Raw genomic sequence first — 22798 nt, 5'->3', positions numbered from 1 at the left:
TCTTGGTATGTCAATCTTGTTTTTGTGTATGGAGCCTGAAAGTGCAAATGCGCTCACAGATTTCCAAGTGATGATGGTGTTCTTCAGCAGTGGTTTTCACAATAACTCATGCCTCCATTGTACAAGCTCTTGACAATGTGAGGAGTACTTGCTGAATAGCAGAACTAGTAGCTGCTTTTGCCTTGCATATTTGTATAATTTTGAAGGGATTTGGGTAGTAATGCTTAGGGACCTCTGCTTTAGAAGATGGGTTGTAGAGTTAAACAAACTTTGAGAACTTTACCTACATTTTGATCAGCTTTTAAAATATGTAAAAACAGTAAGGTATTGCTGTAATGAGATATAGTAAGGCTTAAATTACATTTGACAGCAGGAGAATAAATTTTAATAATGCAAATGTTTAAGGGATGTCTTATTGAAAGTGTATTAGGTTATGTGGTCTTACTGTATAATTCAAGCATATCGTGCCTGCTTTTTTTTTCCCCTGAAGATGTAAAAGGAGATGTTTTTTGCTCTTAAAAGAAAAAAGTATTTCTTAGAAGCTTTGACTGTGTACATAGGATGACTATATGTGGGCAGGTGAGATTTAATGCATGAAGTAGCAACATCCGTAGTTGAAAGAGTTAATGAGTAGTTGTTGTCCTACATAATGATAGGCTAGTACCTCCCAAAAACTCCACCACAGTAGGAATAGAACATCTGTAGGGTTCCTCCCCACCCTATACGGGCTCTTGGTACTTGAGGTTAAGACTTCGCATTCATTAAAAGAGGTACTTTACGCTGTTACGGTGTTGGTCTGTTAAAATTTTACAAGCTCCTCTTTGGCACTGTTGAAAGTTACCTAGCATTAAAGGCCCAAATTGTAAATATAACTAAAGGTAATGTCGCAACACAGGTTTTTATGAAATATGATTTCTTTTTATTTAGTTTTATTATTGTTCTGCTTAACTTTATAATTCATGCTAAAATACATATAGAACAGTCTGAACAAGGGAACTCTTTGAATTAAGAACAGTCTGTGCTTGCTGGGAGAGACATAAGATCATTTTTAATGCTTTGTCTAAAAACAGATGAGATGTAGTTAAGTAGAATTCCTTCATCATATATAAAATTTGTAAGTACTGCTGAAATTCAGTATTGTCAAAAGTACCACTGTTTTAAAACAAAATAGGACTTTTTGGTTTTATCATCCTTTGAGCATACAAGGAAGTGCAAAGATTGGACTGAAAAAAATTGGGGTGAAGTTATTAGGAAGCCCAAGACTTCTCTATTTCTTTTCAATTTTTAGGAATAGACCGTATTCCTTAGCTTTTGATTAATTGTTACAAAACTAATGAATGAATTCACAGTTACAAGATTTTATGATAGGCAAAACTTCTTAGGTAAACAATGCATTGGTATTTAATTCAAATTGCTTCCTATGTAGTTACCATGCATGTAAAAAATTGTAAGTTCTGTTTGTGCTTGTATTTAGATTACTGTGCTTTTTTTTATTTATTCAAGTGACGTAAGGTCTTGTACAATGCTAAATGGCTTTCTCATTAAGAAGACAGTGAAAGAAAAACTTGACGTGTGTGTGCTTCTCCCTGTCACATCTACAATAGTTGGGGATGTATTTCTAGTACTAAGGTTTACTTGGGTGCAAAGAAGGGGTGTTGGGTATTAAGGGGTGCATAACCCTTACCTCACCAGTGGTATGTGCATTTCTCCTCCTGTAGGAGAGTTGGATCCTATCCTGCAGAACTTACAGACGGTTTCTTCACACACCTGTAGAGAAGATATATATTGCAAGAGCAATACTTTGTATTCTAATTTTTCCCTTTGCCTACTCACTTTGCTATTCAAAAGCAGTAATAGGTTGTCCTTCGTATCCTTGTTCTACAGATAGTGGTTCCCTGGCAGGAAGAGAAGGAAAAAAAAATTGAGAAGTCCACTTTAGGCTTACATTCTACAAGGAGTAATTCCTGCTTCCACAAAAATGACTGTAAAAGTCATCAGTTTCAGTGGAATGGGAGCTCTAGAACAACATCAGCTAGTGTCCTGTCCCAGAGTTTTGTAGAGGGTCGGATTGTTCAACAAGTATGGGGTATACAAACCCAAAGAAGGTAAAAGCAACACCCAGCCTTTCTTCTAGAGTGGAGAGCATAGCAGAAATTCTTATGGTTAATGTTGCTGCAATAGGAATTCCTATGATTCTTGATTTTCATACCTGACACTAAGAAAAGATCTCTTTCCATCACCTTTCATTGCAGACAATGGTACTTTTTTCTAGCATGAAGAAATCAGTTTATGTAGCCCGTTCTCTTGTAGCATCTGTTGGAAAAGTTAAACAGGCCTTTATATATAACCCCTTGTCTATACATACATATATGAATATATAGAAGTGCAAACTTCTAAACAAAGCTGTCTTCTCTTTTTTTTTTAATGTACATCTAAGTAAATTGTGAAAGGTTTGGAAAGTTGTATGGTCTGAGTGTTCTGCCAAGGTTTTCTTTCTCATTCCGTTTGGTTTTGGCAGGGAGAGGGTTGCTTGTTTTCCTGTGGTTCAGACTTTCATCATAGGTGAGATTTACATGACGCAAGCATTAATATAGAAGTGACTTCAGGTTACATTTTGAGTAGGAGTCCTTCGTGTCGATATTTTTTTCAGCTATTAAATGACAATGAGTAGGATGTGAGCAAGTCTTAGTTGATCCAGTTTGGCTAATCCCTAGTAGTGGAAAGGTGTGAGATGACTGAAGTAGAGTCAACTCTTGAAGGCATTTACTTTTGACACAGGAAATCCTCATAAATTTCAGTACGTGGTTGGACAGGTACTTGTTTGTTCTTAAATAATGTGTCAGTATTCTGAAAATAACTGTTTTTAAAAAATTACCTTTTGTAGTTATGGAGTGTTGCTGTGGGAACTGCTTACAGGAGAAGTTCCTTACCGTGGCATTGATGGCCTTGCTGTGGCTTACGGAGTTGCTGTCAATAAGCTTACTTTGCCCATTCCATCCACTTGTCCTGAACCTTTTGCAAAACTAATGAAAGGTATCTATGTTGTTTCTTCCTATGTATTTAAATAATTATGGTTTGGGGGTATGTATCCTTGTCTGTAATAATCATAGGAGTTAAAATAAACACCTTATTTGATAATGCAGAGCATACAAAAGTATTTTGTTCTTTTTTTTTCACAGCAGTCTGGTATTACAGACAATTGAATGTGTTTCTGAGCAAGTCATACGGTATTACGGTATACCACTTTGCTTTTCAGTGGTGACAGAGTACATTTTTTCTGTTTATGGCTCTATTTTTTACTTTTTTCTTTTTACACTCAAATTGCATTAGTTTTCATAAAATACATGATATACTACATGTCAATACAAGGTAAATACGACAAAATCCCAAGGGGAAGAACTGCAAATGGCATTTTTATCTCGTTTTTTTTTCCGAGTGTCAAAAAAATGTTTTTGAAATATTCTGGAGAGAAATAAATGTTGCTTGCTAATGGTTATTTCTTCATGTGTAATGAATTTCTTTACCTTTTGATAAGTATCGCTTGTATGCAGTACTGCTAGTTTTGCTATTTAAGATCCTAAAGATAGAGATGAAAAAAATCTGGCTATAAACAAAAACAGGCCTCTAAATGCAGGTATGTAGATATAGCTTTATGAACATGGAAATAGGAAAGCCTTGCAGATGAAGGTAATGTATTATATAACTTGAAGTACGGTAGCAAATACCTTGAAATTTAATTTAGTTCTTCAGAAAGGCCTATGTATTATTAAGTACTGATGAGATTCTAATAAATTCTAGAATGCTGGGAGCAGGACCCTCATATCCGACCATCGTTTGCCTTGATTCTTGAACAGCTTACTGCCATTGAGGGGGCAGTTATGACGGAAATGCCTCAAGAGTCTTTCCATTCTATGCAAGATGACTGGAAACTGGAAATTCAGCAGATATTCAATGAATTGAGGACCAAGGAAAAAGTAAGTTCATATTCCTGTTGCATGGCAGTGAAGGAAGGGTATATGTTTGTGATACAGCAGTTTTGAGCTTTTGAGTTGTGGTTTATCAAAATAGTACTATAAACCTGATTTAGTTGCAGAGACACACTTGAGAGGATAAACTACATGGAGGAGAGGATTTACTCTCATTAAAACTGGGTATTAATTTTGTTTCTTATTTTTGTTGGTGGATGTACTATTCTTAAATTCCATTAATTCATTTCTGAACAGTATTTTAAGATAGAACTTCAACTGTATTGTAGCAAGCTTACTTAAGAAAAAAAGGTTTGATTACTGGTTTCCTAAAATTTCAGGCAAGGTTGCTTTTCTCCTTTCTTTTGTAATAAAAACAATACAGTCTTGAATGCTGAGGCTGTTGTTAGAAGTACGTAAGTTGAAGTGAAATGTTAAGTGTGACAGAAAGCATAATGTTATTATAATAACTGGGGGTTATCATGTGAATAGGTCATTCAATTCCAATGATTGAAAAGGCAACATATCCCCATCTGCTTTCCCAAAGAAAACAGCTTGTAGATCTGTAAATGTGGCATGTACGCTTTTTAGCGTGTTATCTTTTTCTGAATATTTAAGTGCATCACCTATCAAACAAACCAGAGTTTATTTACCCCTTACCTAATTTTTATAACCGCTGCAAATTTTCATGGTTTTCTTTTTTGTTCTGTAAGTTTAATATGCTAATAACTGTGGGTAAAGAGCAGATTTTTTTCCATGAGGTCACTCTGTTAATAGCTCCATTTAATGTAAACTTCCTAGTTATGATTATACTTTTGAGCTATAGTAGCTGGCCAGTCTGTTCCTTTTCCATTTTATTTAGAAACTAGGGCGATACCAAATACAAAAATTCACACAGCTGAGCAAAATAATTTTATTAACAAATATTGTCTTAATTAGCTAGACTTGTATCCTACTTAAAAAGAAGAAAAAAGGTTTTAGATCTTCTTAGATCTCGTTTTCTTATAGGCATGCTGACTGGCCTTAATTATATTGTTCTTTAATTTTCATTGTTAATGAAGCTATATATCAGCCAGTGCACTGTTTTATGTGTGCTGTCAACCTGGCAGATGAATAGTTGCTTACCATCCTATTTACCTATTATCTATCCTGTTTTATTTTTTCCCCCTCCTGAATCTCATTAAACATTAAGGTCACCAATCCAGAATCCTTTGGCTGTCTCTCTTCAAAACTCTGGGGTGCAGCTTCTGAATCTGTTAGTCTTCATGTTTTGCTTTCAGCAGCTGCTAGTGAACATTCTCTTCAGTTGTTGGAATGAAAAGCTTTTCATCCTGTTACATGGCTGTATCATGTGGCTTCCTTTCCAAAAAGGGAAAAGCCATTTTCTCTCTTCTTCCTGAACAAACTTAAATTATTGATCTTTCAGTATTGTAGTTCATGGATTCTTCTTGCCAGATATAAGATTAGGTCCGCTTTATACTCATGAATCAGTGAATCAAGTTTCTCCTGTTTATTATCTAGATTCCTGTTACTGATCTTCTTTACATGTTCTCATATTATGGTATGTTCATGCTAAATGAGCCCTCACAATTAGTTCTGTTTGTCCTCTCCTTTAGTTACCTCAGCATGTTTCTTAATCACCATGAGGTTTATATTTTCCTTTAGACATCTTGATAAAGATACCAGCTGGAATAGGCCAGTTGTCTTTTCCAGTCACTGTTAGAAACACTTGTAACAGACAGGGATTTGTTTTTTGCAGGGTTCTTGCAGTATAATTATCGTCCGGTATGTATCATTATTTTTCATTAAGTAGTAGTAGGTGAGGAAGAAGAGAACTGAGATACAGGGACTTCCAGAAGAATTTTTATGAAACTTTTAAACTTTGATACAATCAAAACCAAAACTTGCATCTTGCAAGTCACTGTCAGCTGTCCATGACCCTTGCATCTTCTCACCAAACGTCACAAAAGCCATTTATGGGCTAGTGCCTGCTGGTGGGCCTGATCTTACGGATCCCCTGTGGTAATATAAGTGCGTTTGGTTATCAGAATTTGTTGATCACCACTAAGTTCATAGTGTCCTCAATAATAATCTTCCTTCTTTCTGATCTGCATTTTCCTCTGCCCTCTGGTTTTCCCTCTTCCATTTTGCTTCACAGACCTGGACATGTTTATCTGCATGGTCCCCTCTGTCTGCAACAGGTATACGGATTGCTACAGCTGGGCTACGTGCCTCTCTAGCTGTCAGTTTTCTTCCTTTCCAGATGAGTTATAGTACCTCTATGGAGACTAAAGGCTCCTTTTTACTTACTGTGGGGTCACCAGCCACTGCCAAAACCTGCTGTAGGGCCTAGCTGTTTTCCTCCCCTCCAGCAACTGCTCAAACAACCATTTTCTCCTTTTTACTGTAGGAGTAATTGTTATGAGAACAGGCATTCCCATTCATGTTTTTGTTTGTTTATTTTCTGTAGTCATTAGTCAATTATGAGATTTTTCTACTGAAGGAAACCTCACTGACCAAATTAAGCTGAGGATTAGATAAGTTAGTGCAAAGCTTTCTGAGAAGAGTTGTATTTTTGGTGTAAAAGTGAATTACACTTAATTAGGGAGGGAAAAATATAAAATGAAACTTACTTCTCATCTGCCAAATTAAATGCATCTCCAAAGGCATCTGCCCTAATTAGGTAAACTTGTTAAAGAATGAAAGCATGTAACTTTGACTTAAACAAGGCTTTCAGAAGTTTGTGCTTATTTAATTTGGCACATTATCAGTTTTACTGACAGGTACTTGGGAGAAACTCACGTCTCTGAAGTATTTATAATAATAAAATGAAGAAACAAAACAACAACAGCCCTGTACGGAGTCTTATTCCCTGTGCAAGAGGAACTTCTATAGCTGGAGGAATTTCCTCAAGGGCTTGCTCTAAATGAGTGATGGTGACACCCACTCCAGGAGATCACAATCTTTTGATGAGCATTCTTGAGCAACTTAAATATAGAACTCTTTCCTAGCTTCCTTATAATGGGTGTTTTAATTGTAGAGTGGTGTAGAAACATTGCATAACTAATTGCAATAAGTCTATCTTTAATTAGTTTATTTGGAAAAGAGTAAATACTAAAACCCTCAATGAAGAAACACTTCCATTTTCCAGATTGTCTACCTTTTCAGTATCTTTTCCTTGTAACCTGGAGCTTTATGTAACCTGGCTTTGAGGACAAGATGTGAATAATCATCAATATCTCCTAATGCTTCATAGTAATAATCATATTTTCTATTTAAAATCTGAAGTACCTTTATTCTAAATTTGAAGTCATGTGGCTTCTGCTTCCAACCCTTGTTTTAGTTTGTCCAGTTTTGACTGAACAGGAGAAGGAGGAAAGTGATAATTTGCAGTAATTTCTAAACTGTGATCAAATTCCTTTTCTAAAAAACAAACAAACGAAAAAAAAAATAAAACTTGCTGGCATGAAGACAGGCTCCTTTGAATTCCCAAGAGACGTAATTACCTTTTGCCAAGGTGTGTATGTAAAGCAGATTGGATTTAAGAGGGGGAGGGAAAAAAAAAGATAAAAAAAAAAAAAAATCTGTTGAAACAAGCTCACTTAAAATTAGCAAGGCGCATGAAATGTGTCAATCATTTAAATTAAATTTGAAAACAGTGATAAGCAATGTGTATATGTTAGTTGTAAAAGAAAAAAAAAACCTTTCAGAGGAACAGATACTTCTCGCTGAACCAGAGTTCGATTCAGTGCTAACCTCTTTTTGACATCCACAGTCTTTTAGGCAAGAACAGAGTTTTGGTGGTTTTTTTCTTCCCCTTGAAAGTACCAAAGTGATACTGTCCAGAAACTACCTTACTCAAAGCAAAGTGGGAGATGAAAGAGCAGAATATTTGTTTTATGCTGTCGGTATTTCAATAAAAGCTCGGCATAAGATAAGGGTTTGTGCTAGCATATGACGTTGGTAGATACTGATGACCAGAAGTAGGCAGTCCGCTCTTAAAATAGAAGACTGTACAATGACAAATGAAGGAATTTTAAGTAGGGGGAAAAAGATTATTATATATCTAGAACTTTTAGCATAATCTAATTTCTAATATTTTTTTTTCAATTGAATTTTGATTTCAATCCAGGCAGAATGTACACAATCGTATGTTAAAATGAAAACAACTCTCTAGTGAGAAACATACGGTATCAATCACATTGTAGCTTCTCCTTTACTCGTAGTCTCTTAAATTTCAAATATATTTATAACAAATTTTGTAAGTTGAAGATTAAGATAGCTGTAACCCTACCATCTTAAAGTTGTTTACCCTTGAGAATTTATTTACACTGAAAATTAACAAGCTTCCTCACTCTTGGGGCAGGAGAGGGGGGAAGAGGGAGGGCAAAAGAACAACTATTTCATGGGTTTAATAGTTGGAGAGTCCATGTCGTGTAATTCAGTGGTTAGTCGTTTGATGTTATACAGATACCTGCTGGATTTTAATTAAGAAACAGCTGTCTTCTGTCTTATGACTTGGTTTATCCTATTACACTAATTTTCATTCATTATAATACTGATTGCTTTTCCAGATAGAAAAGTTTTACCTAATACATGGCTGAAAAACAGGAAAGGTTAGGAAAACTGAGATAAATGCATTCACTTGTGTCTTCGTCAGGTCATTCTTTTTTGTTTAGTGTGTAGAAGAAACTCTCATGCAATGAGAGAGTCTCTGATGTGATGCAGTTAGAGCACACTTTCTGCTAGGCTGTAAGTTGATAATCTTTGGTTGGTTATATTGTTTCCATTGCAAGCGCTTACCTAGCTTAAGTAAAGTGACTCAAGTTAAATGCTTGAAAGGAAATCTGTATCATGCTTGTTTGTGTCCCGATGCAGAATCTTGGCTTATGCAGAATGGAGGATGGTCAGGTCATATGTGCATGTGAAATATATATAGTGCATCATGAAAACAGATAAGAAAGTACAACCTTTCTACACTTGACATTTCATTTAATACAGCCTTCACGTTGTTAACTTAGTTTCACTTGTGTAAATCTCATTTTCAGGAGCTTCGATCACGAGAAGAGGAGTTGACAAGAGCAGCTCTTCAGCAAAAATCTCAAGAAGAACTACTTAAGCGCCGTGAGCAACAGCTAGCAGAACGCGAGATTGATGTACTGGAGCGTGAACTAAATATCATGATATTCCAGTTAAATCAAGAGAAACCCAATGTAAAGAAGAGGAAGGGCAAATTCAAAAGAAGCCGGTTAAAACTTAAAGATGGGCACAGAATTAGTTTGCCTTCAGGTTTGCAGTTTTTTTCTAGTTCACAGTATATATTAAATATGCAGGCTTCAATTCCGTGGTTAAAATTTTCAGTATTGGACACTATTTTAATTCATTTCTACACTCTTCTATCCTAATAGTGCACAGGATTTGTAAGATTTTTTTTTTCTTAAAAGAACCACTTTCACATGTTGTATTTTGTGGAGTAGTCCTTACTTCAATTAGAAGAATCTTTCACCTGATTCAGATAGAAATCCTTTGAATCCAGAGGAAAAGCAAATCAGGAGGGAAAGTCAAAAGATTTGAGGCTGATCTGAAGTTCAGATTTTGCTGTCATTGTGTTGATAGAAAAGTACCTTTTTATTACATCACAGAACTTTCTAAAATGATCAAATAGTACTGTTTGCCTTGAACTTGCCAATACCTAGTGGAAAAAGCAGTTCATACAGACAAAAAATATAAGGAGGTCCAAATCTGTTGCAATACCACTTTTGCAATGGTGGTAGAAGGTCAGACTGTTCTATTGTCAGGGACTGTTCGTTTCACCTTATTAATGCTGCCACACGATGGCAATAGAGAAACTCGAGCTTATGCCTGTGATTGGCAAGTCTTCACGAGTGGTATTGGTGTCAGTGAGCTGTGTTTCTTTCAGTGGTTTCTAGGTCTGTCAGTTTATTGCTAATGCAGTGAGTAACTAATTCCATGTTGTCACAGCACGGACTGAATCATATACCTGGAAGCTGAAAAGAGACGTGCATGAATATTTAGAGCAGTTTCAGCTCTAGTGAATACACTTATTTTACCTACTTTAAAAATGATAATAAAAACAATAACAAAAAATTCACACTACAGACTCCTAGGCAAGCACGTCAACTTCTTCAAAACCTGTTTTCAGATGTTGCTTTAGGCTGGATCACAAGCTTAAACTAAACATTTGTTGTTTTTTTTTTTTTTCCTGGCTTTGCCCATTATTTAATTTGAAAAAAGTGAGAAACAGTTTTTCCAGAATAACACTTAGTTCTTTGTTGTCAAGAATCATTCAAATGAACTTGTCCTTGAGGCAGTTCTGTTGTAACAATAGCATACAAACTAATCGCATTGTTGATGGGAATTAGAGAAGAGCATATGGTCAAACTTAATTTCATAACATTTTTCCTGCTTTCCAATATTTATTTTTAATACATTGGTAGAAATATTTCAAATTCTGTATTTTGGTGTTTTGTCTGATGTGTTGATGTATGTGACTTCTTTGTTGATGCTACCTTTTATGTTGTACATAAATCACGTGTTAAAAAGGAAAAAAAAAGTCAAGTTTCATTGCTGTGGAGAGTGCCCATCCTCTGTCTATGTAATTCAAGCATATACCATGTTTAACAGCAGTATTAGCACAAGCAGTCACCGTTGCTTAATGATCATCTCGGAATTATCTGAATCTAAACTTTGAAATGTTCATTGAATGTTGATTGGTTTGAGATGAAATACTGCAGTATGTCTGTTTAGCTTTTCTTTCCCTCTGTGACAACCAAAAAGATTGAATGATGGCTTGCCATCTGGATATGTCTCAGTTTGGGTCCAGCTGGATGTAGCTACTTTTTTTTTTGTATTACTGCAAACCTATCAGATAGAGTCTGTGAAGGTATGAAATCCTACCTGTTTGGCTCAAGATCTAAATTGTTACATTAAGGGTCAGAGTTTGTCAGCGTTTTTAGTATGAACATCTCTTGTGCAGTCAAGTCTAATTCACTATATACTTTAATGGGTTTAAGTAGTACAGCGGTATAATCTCCTGAAGATTCTTTACTTAAAACATTAACACTTTTTTAAAAATTCTCTCTAATAGATTTCCAGCACAAAATAACAGTGCAGGCATCCCCTAATCTGGATAAGAGGAGGAGTTTAAACAGTAACAGTTCCAGTCCATCAAGTAGCCCCACAATAATTCCTCGTCTTCGAGCTATACAATGTAAGTCTCCAATATTTCCGTTTGTTCACTTGGTCAATAAAGAATGTTTGTTTTATATACTCACTGAAACACTGGTGGTAGGATCAGATTTCAGACAGGTTTCTGATTTCCAGGTCACTTAACTTGTTCTAACTTTTGCAAGTTGTTGTTTGGTGAAAGGGATAATCTTGCTAAAATGCTTACTAACTTTCAATAATTCAAAATTATTATGAATGCTTTGAATCATATATTTTCTTAATAACTTCAGTAACTCATTTGTAAACTGATGTGGATAAAACAGTAAAGAATCAAAATTGATAATAGCAAAAGGGAAAACATCATGTTTAGAACCCATGTAAAATAGAAAACAAGCTTTTATTAGATTTATTAGAGTTGCAAAGTTAAATCAACTGTGGACCGTCAAAAAAAGTTCAGAGAATGTGGCAGTCTTGTAAAGTAGAAAGGCCAAAGAATCAACCACTAACTCACCTTGCTCAGGAGAAAAGAAGTAAGCTGTAAGCAAATACAAAAAAAAAAAAATAAAATAAAATAAAATAAAGAAGGAATCTTACACTAGTAACTAATGGTGCTTGTGTTTGCAGGTCTACGTTATTCCCTGTATACTGATGCCAGAAGGGAATCTGTTTAAGCTAATGTAGTGGAGGTAGCAGTTACGAATTTGGAAGTAAACTTGTCATATTGTTATAGTAAAGCCAATGCTTATATTTGGGAATGCCAAATTCCCAAAGAATTTTGGGAACGTAGAGATGGGTTGCTTTTATACTTTTTAATCTGTTGTGTGAAGTAGATTGTCTGATTATCCATATTTGAAATGGAATGTCACATGAGAGGAAAAACCTTCCAAGTTTCTCTCTTTATAAAACCAGTGGAACACAATTCAGCTTATTGCTTATGGACGGTGGCTGTCTGGCATTGCCAGAGTAGTTTCCTCTGAAGGAAATTATTTGAGAATCTGGGCTGTAACAGAGATGATTGAGGAGGAGAAATTGAAAATTCTTTTTTATTTGAAACCAACCTGAAACTTTGTTTAAAAGTTGAATAGAAACTACATCTCTTTTATTGTTTGGAATATCTATGCTTTATGCAGTCTTTTTCATTAATTACTGTCTAAAGGTAAAATAGTGTCTTTTCTGACAATAGTAATTCACTCCAGTATTTGCTGAACTGTAACTCATAGAGTTTCCTGGCCAAAGACTGTTACTACCCATATATTGTGAGTAATGGAAAGAGGTGGACAAACCCCATCTTGCTTTTCTTAAAGAAAATTTGAGATTGAAACAAAGTGCATTTTTGGTGTTTTTTTTTTCCCCAAGAAGTTAGCTGATGCAGTGTTTATAATGGTTCCTCCCACCTCTTCGAAGTGTTGTGGCTGTGGTGGTTTTCCTTGCTTTTTTGTGGATTTTTGTTTTTGTTATCTTTCTGCAGTAAGAAAAAAGGTTTTCTGTTTATGAAATATCATAATTAAATATGAACAAGAATGTCTTGTTTTATCTTTGGTTCTCCTTGCTCTGCATGGAAGTTGGAAATGAAGCAAGTTTCAGGTATTGGCACAAAACTCAGGGGTTTTCTGTTTGTTTTTAATTCATAGTCTGTGCATAGCAGTGCCAGTCTAAATCTTAGCATGTGTGCTACGTGCCACTGGAGATTTTTTTTTTCTTTGAGCAGGCATTGGTATTTGTAGGACTAAAACATACAGGGCAACATAAAGGCTCTCCTTTAAAAGAAGCACTCTTCTACTTTTGAATGTGAATCCCTAGGCTTTACCTAAAAGCTTATCAGATCTATCAGGAGTATCTAGGTGAAACAATTTAGCTTCCACACCCATCTGCACCTGTGCAAAATAAATTTTCTTTCCCACAATAATGTTTTATCTTGATTTCACTTCAAAGTGTCTTTCTTTCAAGAAGACTTACTCAAATACAGGTGATTTGAACAGGCATTTCTAACAATTGGTTGCTTGATTGCTTTGCTTTGTCATCAGAGATTCTAACTTCCAAATCTAAATGCTTTTTATTTTAAAATAAAAATCTAGTCAATTTGTAAATCTTGTCATAAAACCAAATTCAGCTAATTCTGAAAGCTGTTTGAATTGGGAAGGAGAACCTGTAAGATATACATTCCATAGGCCCCAGAATTACAGTTGAAATATGGGAGTTTAAAGAAGGCAAGTAGTCTGTTTTACTACACAAGAAGTTGAACTGGTGAAAAGGTGTATGGTGAGGGAGGAGAATACTCTGCAATGGTGCAGGAATGGCAGAAGACCTGGCATGTAAATGACTGCATCATTAGTTATGCTGTTATAACAAGCTAGGTTGTTTTTCTCTTATGTCTCCATCATAGCTGTGAGTGTGCTACATTGATAGCAATTTACTTCTCCAGTTGGCTGCATACCAAAATGTACTTTCTTGGGACTGGTCCTAGAAAGAGGACCCTGTAAACCTTACAGTAAAAACCCTCTATCAAAAGATGCTTAGTGCCTTTTTAGACCCAGACTTTATGACCAAAGCTAAAAATATAAGAAGGGAAACAGATCCCTGTCTGAAACCAGCTTGACTAAGATTTCTACTACATTCTCTTAATTTTTCCTCAGTGATTCCCAAAACAGATACACACACAACTAATGGCCGAAGAAACAGTGTATATGTGTACCAGCAAGATGTAGATATCACAAGTGAATATGAACTTCCCAGTGAGGTTATGAAAAAAGGCAAGATTTTATTATGTTTCAAAGGTGCTGGTTCTGTTAAATTTCACAGCTGACCTGAAGTGACAGACTAAGCATTTAATGAAGAATTGACACTAAAAATATGATCTGTTTGGATTTATTGAGAAAGAAAGCATTAATCTTTCTCACATTGGAGTATCCTGTTTCATTTGATAACAGTTGTTCCACAGCATGTATTTTCTTCATTGGAATTTAAGTGCTCAGTCTAATTCACTTGTCTGAATTACCTAAATATAAGGCTCTCAGTTAAAGGAAGCATGGAGAATATGATCATATTGTGGCTTTGTCTTTAATTTGGGTGTCTTCTCAGCTCATAAATTACTTTGCTTGCTTGCTCATCTTTTTGCTTTGCTGCAGCTTTCGTGGTGGTTTTTGTAAAAGAAGAAAGTCTCAAATTTTGTTTACTCCTCTTTGTGTTACTGTGTCAGAATGATTTTGCAGTAAAGAAAAGAGTTCTGTCAAAATATTTTATTTTTTTTAATAAAACTGCTTGCATGGTTTTTTTTGTAGAGTCTAGTTTTATTTTATTTTTTAATCCAATCTCTAGTAACTTCAGATGAAAGTAACAGAACCTGGGGAAGGAGTACAACTTATCACCAAGAAGAGTTTGAAGATGCGAAGAGAAATTTTAAAAAGAGAGGTTGTACATGGGGACCAAGTTCAGTTCAAACAAAGGATCGTGCAGATTGTAAGGACAAGTATGTCTACTACATTTTGTTTGATAATACTAAGTGTCCTTGGAAACTGAATCACTAATGTAGGTAGCGAGCAAGTTCTGTACTCTATAGTTGTAGCCAAAACTCAGTCCTACACTTTCTTTTTACTTTAGGAACTATAATAACGATGAGTAGCTCTCCCAAGTAGAGTTGAGGATAAAATGTTTACTTGTCTTAATGTTTTTGTGGCTCTTATTTATAACCCTTTATCTGTAGTTTTTGAGACTTAAACCATACTGGCATGCTGAACTACTAATGCATACAAGGCGTTCATGGCTTCTCTGTCTTTCTCGCCCTTCCTCAGACTGGCTTGAGGAACTGCAAGCATAGTAACCAGTGGGCTCTTCCAACACAATTAAGTAAGAGTGACTTTGCGTACCTGAGACACAGTGCACACGAGCAACACTGTTCACACTGACAAACATAGGGTGAAAGAGTTCTAAAACTCAGTTGAACGTGTTTAGTTTTCTCTCATTGCTGAAAACAGGAGGTTAGCTGTTTTCTAATGAGAGAGCTCCTTTTGCATCTAGCATGTATAATTACTTTAATGCATCTTGTTTTGTGGAGTCATACGCGCATTTACCTGGTTGCTAACCTGGTTGGTTCCAGACCATCTATTGAAACTGGCTTTATGATATTTTTGTTTCTTTGAAAGTCACTATGTATAATAAATTTCTGTTATTTGTGTCAGTTTGAGACGGTGAACATGTTGTCCCAGTTTTCACCAACTTTTGTTCATTAGGTAGCCAAGGCCTATTTTTCATTGTTTTCCTTTTTAAGCTATTATGCCCTGAAATATTCATGTTAGAATAAATTCCTGATCCTAAGTCATATATCAATTTATAGTCATATGACCGTGCTATTTATTACCTTTTTTTATACTTTGGGAAGCTTTACTGTTTTCAAGTTACGTACTACATGTTTGTAGTTTAAAGAGAAAGATATTGTAGCGCTTTTCTGTCAAAGTATGTATAAGGATGATATCTTCTGTAATATCAAAATAACTATCATTATTTCAGAATAAGACCCCTTTCAGATGGCAGCAACCCTTGGTCAACCCTTGTAATGAAAAATCAGAAGGGTGTTCCTTTAGCTTCACTATTTGTGGACCAAGGTAAGAGCTATTTTTGAAAAAGTGGAAGTTGCAATATGATAGTGTTAAGTCTATCTTCAGTGGTATAGAGCCCATTGTTCAAGTTCCTCAAGGATTATGCAGATTATTAAGAGTTGTCATGCTACAGATACTATTCCTATGGGGGAAAAAAAAAGAACAAAAAACAAACGTATCTATAACAAAAATAAGTGGTAAAATCTTTACCTTTCCATCATTAGCAGCTAACAAATAGATACAGGTTTGTGAGGTCTGCTCTATCACAGATTTTTTTCCAAGTTTTTGAGTTAATAGGCTGATTTGTGTGTTAGGTCTGCAGTCACTGCTTTATAGCTTCTTTTGTAAAGAAATACCCAAATCATTAACTGTCTTGACATTTAAATGATCATTAATGACTTTTTTTTTAATTGTTGGGGGCTTCTGCATAGGCAGGGAAAAAATGCGGTAAGTTAAAACCTGTAAGCCATGATATATTTCCAGATATTTGTTACATGTTTTTTTTTAATGATGGTTATTCTCTAAATTTTCATGAAAAAATAGGTGGATTTTAAATCTCGGTCATTTAGGCAACACTTTGGGATTTACAGGAAATCATAAGGAAAAATCAGGGACATAATGGCATTTAATATAAGCAAAATGTTGCTTTTTATGTCCATTCCTGTAGTGTGCTGTACCTATACAGTATTCATAATCATTTTCATGCTTGCACATACTTTCTATAACACAGATTCTCTTAACTGAGAAAATAAAGTTAACTATCTGAGAAGACTTACTGTCATGGGGGGAGAAACCCAACAAACTGTGATATAACTTGGTGTCCATAGCATCTGGTAGATGTGCACCAGCTGGAAGTGGGAATGGCGAGCTGCTTGGACACTGCTTTTCTTCTTAGAAAAAAGGCATTTTCATCTTCCTGTGTAGTGGTAGGGGTATAAAACAAGGCATCACAGATAGCAATTTTAAAGTTTTATTAGCTTACTATTAAACCCCTACACACAGAAGGTTATACAAGTTTACATATTTGCATTTCAAATATTTCCAGGTTTACTCTCTACCGTTCAGTAGTTTACAATGGAATAACACGTGCAAGTCAAATTCCACCTTTCTTTTTATTTGTCATTAGATGTGAAATGTCAAATTTGCTCTTTATTTTAGATCACCATGACCTAATGAATTAATTGGAAAAATTCAATGGATTTTGTAACGGGGCTCAATTGGAAGTGTTGTAAAGAAACTGTTGCAGATCTCATCTCTCAATTTGTGTATACTAAATCACTTTACAGTAATGTATACACAGGAATATTTTTCATGTTGTTTGAAAAGCACTACCAAAGCTGTGCAAACACAATATCTGCTTTTCAACTGTGGTGTAACTTTTGGAAGATATATTTTGCCTTTTTAAAAATAAAACTCAGTCTTCCAATTCTGGAAAACACAATTTCTTCACAATTAGCTTATGTACTCAGGAAGATTGGTTGCAAATTTCTTCTACTAGGGTTTGCTTTTGAGTTGCTGAAAGTATGATATTATAGTGAAATGGTTCTTCTGCTATTTTAAAGACTATCCAGAGAATTTGAAAAGTTTAGGCTAAGGATGTGTTTCTGATTGTTACAATGTGAGTCTCTGAACTTCTGACCACATCTAAAGGGGGTATACGGCGTATCTCAAGATTAATACTTGCAAGTAATAGAAAATCCTATTGTACATATGCAGGCATGCATAACAGCTGAATTGTATTCTTAAAGTATATTGTAACGTTTTTAGGTGTATGTACTGATAAGAGACTTCTTCCTGAAGGTTTGGACAGTAAAAGACCAAAGCCAATTAAGTTGCCAAATCAGGCCTATATTAATCTACCTCTTTGGAAGGATGATCAAGGGGAGAATACACCAGAGCAAGAGAGTTTTGAAGAAGGAACCTCTGCTAGTTCTACAAACAGTACTCCTCAAATGACACCTACAAACAGTCTGAGCAGAACAATGCAGAAAAAGAAGACTGATTCGGTGCTTTATGGGTGTGCAGTCCTCCTTGCATCTGTTGCCCTGGGCTTGGATATTAGAGAGTTGAACAAATCGCAGGGTCCAGAGGAGCTCTTGCCTAAAGATGAGAAGAAGAAACGTGATGGACTATTTCAGCGTGCTTCAAAATTTCGCAGGAGTGCCAGCCCTACAAGACTGCAGTCCAAGAAAGAGGAAACAAGTATTCCATCCTTAAATCCAGCTGTAAATACTGTGAATCTTCTGTCTATGCCCTCCATTTCCACAAAATGCCTACTTCAGTCTGACAGTGAAGATGCATTTATAAGCAATGTGCTTGGTGATTGCAATCCACGGAGTTCTAATGATAACTTTTCATCTGAAACTTATGAAAGTAAGAGAGAACAGAGAATACAGCTGGCTCCTAACACAGTTTCTACACGATTAAAAAATCGGCCTTTCAATCTGTGTCTGCAACAAGAATCTGAAAATGCGCCAAATGATTCCTCAACAAAGTTACGTGTATTGGGTCACAGACGAACCTTATCAGATGGGAACAATTTTCAGACCACAGGTGGGTAATTGAGAATTTCAGATGTGGGGAATTGTTAAGTATAGAAACAGAAAACATACGGAAACTAACTGTTTAGTAATGAGTCACTAGATCTTTATTACATTGTCAAGTGTTAGCTCACCGATCATAACTGTATGTGGGTAAGTCCTCAGTGTCTGAACCCCGTGTTAAGCTACCTGCCTTGGAATAGGATCCTATTGCATTGTTGGTATTGTGAAGGTTTCACTGGAAAAGATGCTTTATTTTTCTCAAGTATTGCAAAAATAGGTTTTACTAGTCTTCTTATGTCAGTGATAACCTGCTCTTTGTGAAATGTACAATGGCAGCATTATTTCACAATGGTGAAATAAATTGAAGTTACGTTGTCAGCTGCGTGCATTATGTGGTTTGGGGACTTTGTGAGACTGAGAAACATATACTTGTTTCACAGTCTGTGTAAGTGAGGAAATTCTCATCATTTTGACACTGCACATTTTTAACTTCAAGAAAAGCAAATCTGGTAAGTTTTGAGTTGCTTGCTTCACTTACGAATTCTGTCACATACTCCACAAATCCTTAAGTTGTCAATAAAAATAGAAGCAGAGAAAAAAAAGTCTTTAAATTTGCTTACCATGTCAATGGATAAGTTCATGATTAATGACTTTTTGAAAATAACAGAAGTTCTGAATTTCAATAGTCATGCTCTGTAGTGGCCTAAGTGTAATATTCTTTATGGTACTCTATGCGTATGTAATTATTCATAATAACTTGACAAATCTGGGGGACTGTATTCCACCATTAACATTCATCCAATTAGTGGGTGTTTAATACTTTCTCTTTCTTTTGTAACAGTGAAATATAAATTGTTATGGCCTGTAGCAGAAAGTATAGATGGAAGAGTTAGTTGAGTAATGCTGATCCTTTCAAGAGATTCCCCACAAATGTATATGAGCCTTTTAATCTTTTTTGACCGGGGGGGAAAAAAACACACTAATGCTTATGGTAACCCAGTTTTACAAATGTCAACAAAATCAAGGAGGCACATGGTTTAAATTCTTTCTTTTGTTTGTGTGTTTGTTTGGCCTTTCCATTCCGCTAGCTAATGGATTTGCTTCAACCAATGATGTCTCCAAGTTGCCTATTCTGTCAGTTACTGGAACTCTACATTCTCCGTCTCTTCAACAAAGAAGCAATCACAGTGGTATTTCAATAGAAAAACAAAGAGCTATCAATATTATACCAAGGCCTCGACCTTCTTCTATAAGAAGTAAAATTGATTCATGGCAGATTATTCCACGTATTAATAAACCAAACTCTAAAGACCCTGAATGTTCAGAAGGCAAAACAGATCCAGATGTTAACTTCTTGCCAGATACTGAGGAAAGAACTAACTGCCACGTGCCTTCATTACTTGATATTGATGTGGAAGGTCAAAATAGAGACTGTACTGTACCTTTATGTAGAATGAAGAGCAAAACTTGCCGGCCATCTATATATGAACTGGAAAGAGAGTTTCTGTCTTAAGTGCCTTTTTAAAATGTTTGCTTTTTAAAGGAGAACAAATATAAAATTCTTGTCCATCTAATGCTTTGTGCTGCTGTTTTCTGATGTACTGTGACAAGTAGTACCAAAATTATTAAAATGGGCAGCTAATTAAGAAACTATAATAGGTGCCTTTTTCAAATATTCCTTGGAATCCCAACTAGTAATTCTACAAGCACAATGCTGCAAAATAGTTTTCTAGATGAAGTTGCTGAGCGTATTTTGAATGATTAAAATAACGTATCCACCTCCTTTTGCAGTGTCACATACATTTTCCTTCCTTTTTGAATCTTTTATTATTAGAAATTTAACTTTTGCACATGGAAAAACTGAACAACGTACAATAATGTTATATTCAGTCAAAAAGCGTTTCACATAAATGGGGATTATCCGCAGTTAGCCTCTAGGCCCTGTAGAATTTGGGAAGGGGGCAGGGATTAAGATGCCAGTGTAGAAGTTCACTCTATTAAATGCCTCGTTTCTTTTTAGACTGTTATACTGGAATTGGTTAAGGACCACCAGCTGCATTTGCAGTCTTTGTCCTTGGTTTTTGAGAGAACTTTCAACTGTGTGCACTAGTTTCTCCAGAAAGTTGTACTGCTTGTATAAACACTTAGGTTTCAGCCACCATATCAATTTGAGAGGGTAAACTTTAGTATTTTGATTGGATTAAAGGTATTTGACATACTTTCTAATGTGAAACAACATTCCTGGTAGGTAAGGATACACTGGAATGTAAATATTTGTACTCTTAACTTTTTGAAGATTGCAGTGTTTGCACTGAAAAAAATATTCTTGGTTTGGGATTTTTTTTTTTGCTTGTGATGGAGGGGGGTTGTGCACCCCTTTCTGCCCCCCCTCTTTTTTAAAAAAATAAATGCTGCACCTTGTATTGGGAAAAGTCGGTGGGGTTAAGGATGACTGTTTTCTGCTTTTAAGTGATATAACTGCATTTTACTGCACTCAGATTTTAGAGCAGTGAAAATGAATTAAATTAAACTGAAAAAAAGTAATATTACCTCAAGTTACTACTGATTGCCCAGTTGTTCATATTTAGGAATTAAAGGGCAGAAAGAGACGTTCTTAACTGTTTTTCAGGGACAGAAAGGTTCCAGGAAGTTCCAGGTTGTTAATTGTGGTGAGAGGGACATTTAACCTTGATTTCAAAAAAAAAAAAAAAATTTAATTTTTTTCAGTTTCACTAAGTGAATTAGTAAAACCAAGTGTACGGTCTACTTTGTCTCATGAATGCATTTCTAGAATTAAAGGAATATCCCTTATATTCCAGTATTTGAAATCTTAATTTTGCATATCATTTGACAAATAGTTTTCATAAATAAAGTTAGATCATGTTAGAATAAAACTACCATGTTCTCCTCAGAACGGTGTTTTGCTGAGGCCTTTGTTTTATATGTTCTTCTTTGCTCTGGGGTCTGGGATCTCAGTTGTTAAATAGAATACACAATTACGTAAAAGTTTCAAAGCAAAGGAATTAAAAAAGAAAGTTTCCATTCTAAGACTGGTATGCAGTATGCTGATTACCTTGAGAATGACAGATAAAATTGCACCTACAAAATCATGAATTCTTAATCATGCAGAGCAGAACACAGACGTGTAACTTCCCAGGTCTCAAAGTGAGAATAGAAAAGGATTTCCTTAAAGTATTATTTTTACCAAAAGTAAAGACATAACCACTAGTTGTCTGTAAAGCTAGGTGCATGCATAGCAGATTAAGTTATTACATTCTGTTCAAACATGTTTTTATTTCAGTAATCTTAGTTCATTGTCAACATGATTCAAGTTGCATGCTGTTCTTTGACTTTTCTTTAAACTCAATTTCATCAGACTACTTAGTAGATGAAATCTATTCCAATTATAATACAAAATGTTTTCATAAAGCAGTCAATTATGTAATGCACATGGATCAAATCTTAAATATAGTTTGCTAGCAGATTTATCTTCAGGGCATAATTAGAAATGTGAAACAATGTGTATTTCAACTCTTTCTTGATCAATTATTCCGATGCAACACTGAGAGAAAAGGAGTTGATTGTATTACATGTTTCTGAAGGAAGTATCTAGGTTTGGCTTTCTACAGGAAAATCTCAGGTGCTGAAGTAATTTTGACCTATAAACTTTTGTTCTCTACTTTAAAAGGTTTATATCACTGTGGAATTTTGCACCCTACATCTTGTAATCAGTAGTATCAGCATAAAAAGCCCCTTGTGGAATCTATTATTTTCACTTATCGGTGGCTTATCTCTTTTGTTATTAAACAGAAATTTCTATTTTTGTTCCGTGGATAATTTTGCATGAGAACTGCTCATATGTTATGACCGGCCTGGCGTTTTATAACTAATTTAGAAATATGTATTCCACCTCTCATTCTGAGAGAGTTTAGGTAAGCCATCTCAAATGTGTTTCTTTTGTTATATAGCCTTTTTAAGCTATCATTGTTTTTCATAGTTTCATAGGCCAGTCTTCACTGAAATTAAAAAAGAGAAAAAACACTGCAATCATGGTTTAGCAGTCTCTGTTTCACTTGTCACCAGAGAAGCTTTTTGTAAAGGTATGGGTCATCTGGTGTGCATTAAGTGATCTGTCTTGGTTAAAGGTGTATTTATTTCAACATAGGTTAATAGTCTGACCAAATGATAAACTGTGTTGATTGTTTTAGCATAAAACTGAAGGTGCTCACACAACAAAGATGAACACTTGACATGCTGTTTTACAAGACCTGATGATTTTAATGTTTTTATTAAATAAAGAAATGTTTTGTAGCTATTGTATTGCAAAGTGACCTGGATTTTCTTGAAAAAGATATTTTAATGCTATCTTAACTGGTACAAAGGAGTTCTCCAGGGAGTAACCAGGAACTGAAGGCTATGGCCAGCCTGTTCTTGGAACATTTGAATGCGATTGTTACTGTAAGATTAATTATCCAGCACAGCAATATGAATGTTCCTGTAATTTCTTGCA

The 22798-nt window shown here is 35.3% G+C and overlaps 1 protein-coding gene across 3 annotated transcripts in view; it reads left to right on the top strand.

Annotated features, from left to right (window-relative positions):
- MAP3K21 (mitogen-activated protein kinase kinase kinase 21) overlaps window positions 1-22597 on the top strand; it is a 43516-nt gene extending 20919 nt beyond the window's left edge. Inside the window, exons 3-11 of one of the 3 annotated variants that reach the window (XM_080587016.1) lie at window positions 2885-3033; window positions 3799-3974; window positions 9014-9254; window positions 11074-11196; window positions 13787-13903; window positions 14469-14619; window positions 15657-15751; window positions 17546-18298; window positions 19377-22597. In XM_080587016.1, coding sequence (XP_080443142.1) covers window positions 2885-3033; window positions 3799-3974; window positions 9014-9254; window positions 11074-11196; window positions 13787-13903; window positions 14469-14619; window positions 15657-15751; window positions 17546-18298; window positions 19377-19801 — 2230 coding nt within the window. In that variant the 3' untranslated portion in view covers window positions 19802-22597. Of the gene's footprint in view, window positions 1-2884; window positions 3034-3798; window positions 3975-9013; window positions 9255-11073; window positions 11197-13786; window positions 13904-14468; window positions 14620-15656; window positions 15752-17512; window positions 18299-19376 lie in introns of all 3 variants that reach the window. The other 2 variants (XM_080587015.1, XM_080587017.1) reach the window with 2 other exon arrangements.
- The last annotated feature ends 201 nt before the right edge of the window (window positions 22598-22798 follow it).

This window comes from Anser brachyrhynchus (genome assembly GCF_964034855.1).
Source record: "Anser brachyrhynchus genome assembly, chromosome: 3".
NCBI classification, from domain to species: domain Eukaryota; kingdom Metazoa; phylum Chordata; class Aves; order Anseriformes; family Anatidae; genus Anser; species Anser brachyrhynchus.
This window is presented reverse-complemented; position numbering and strand designations above follow the sequence as displayed.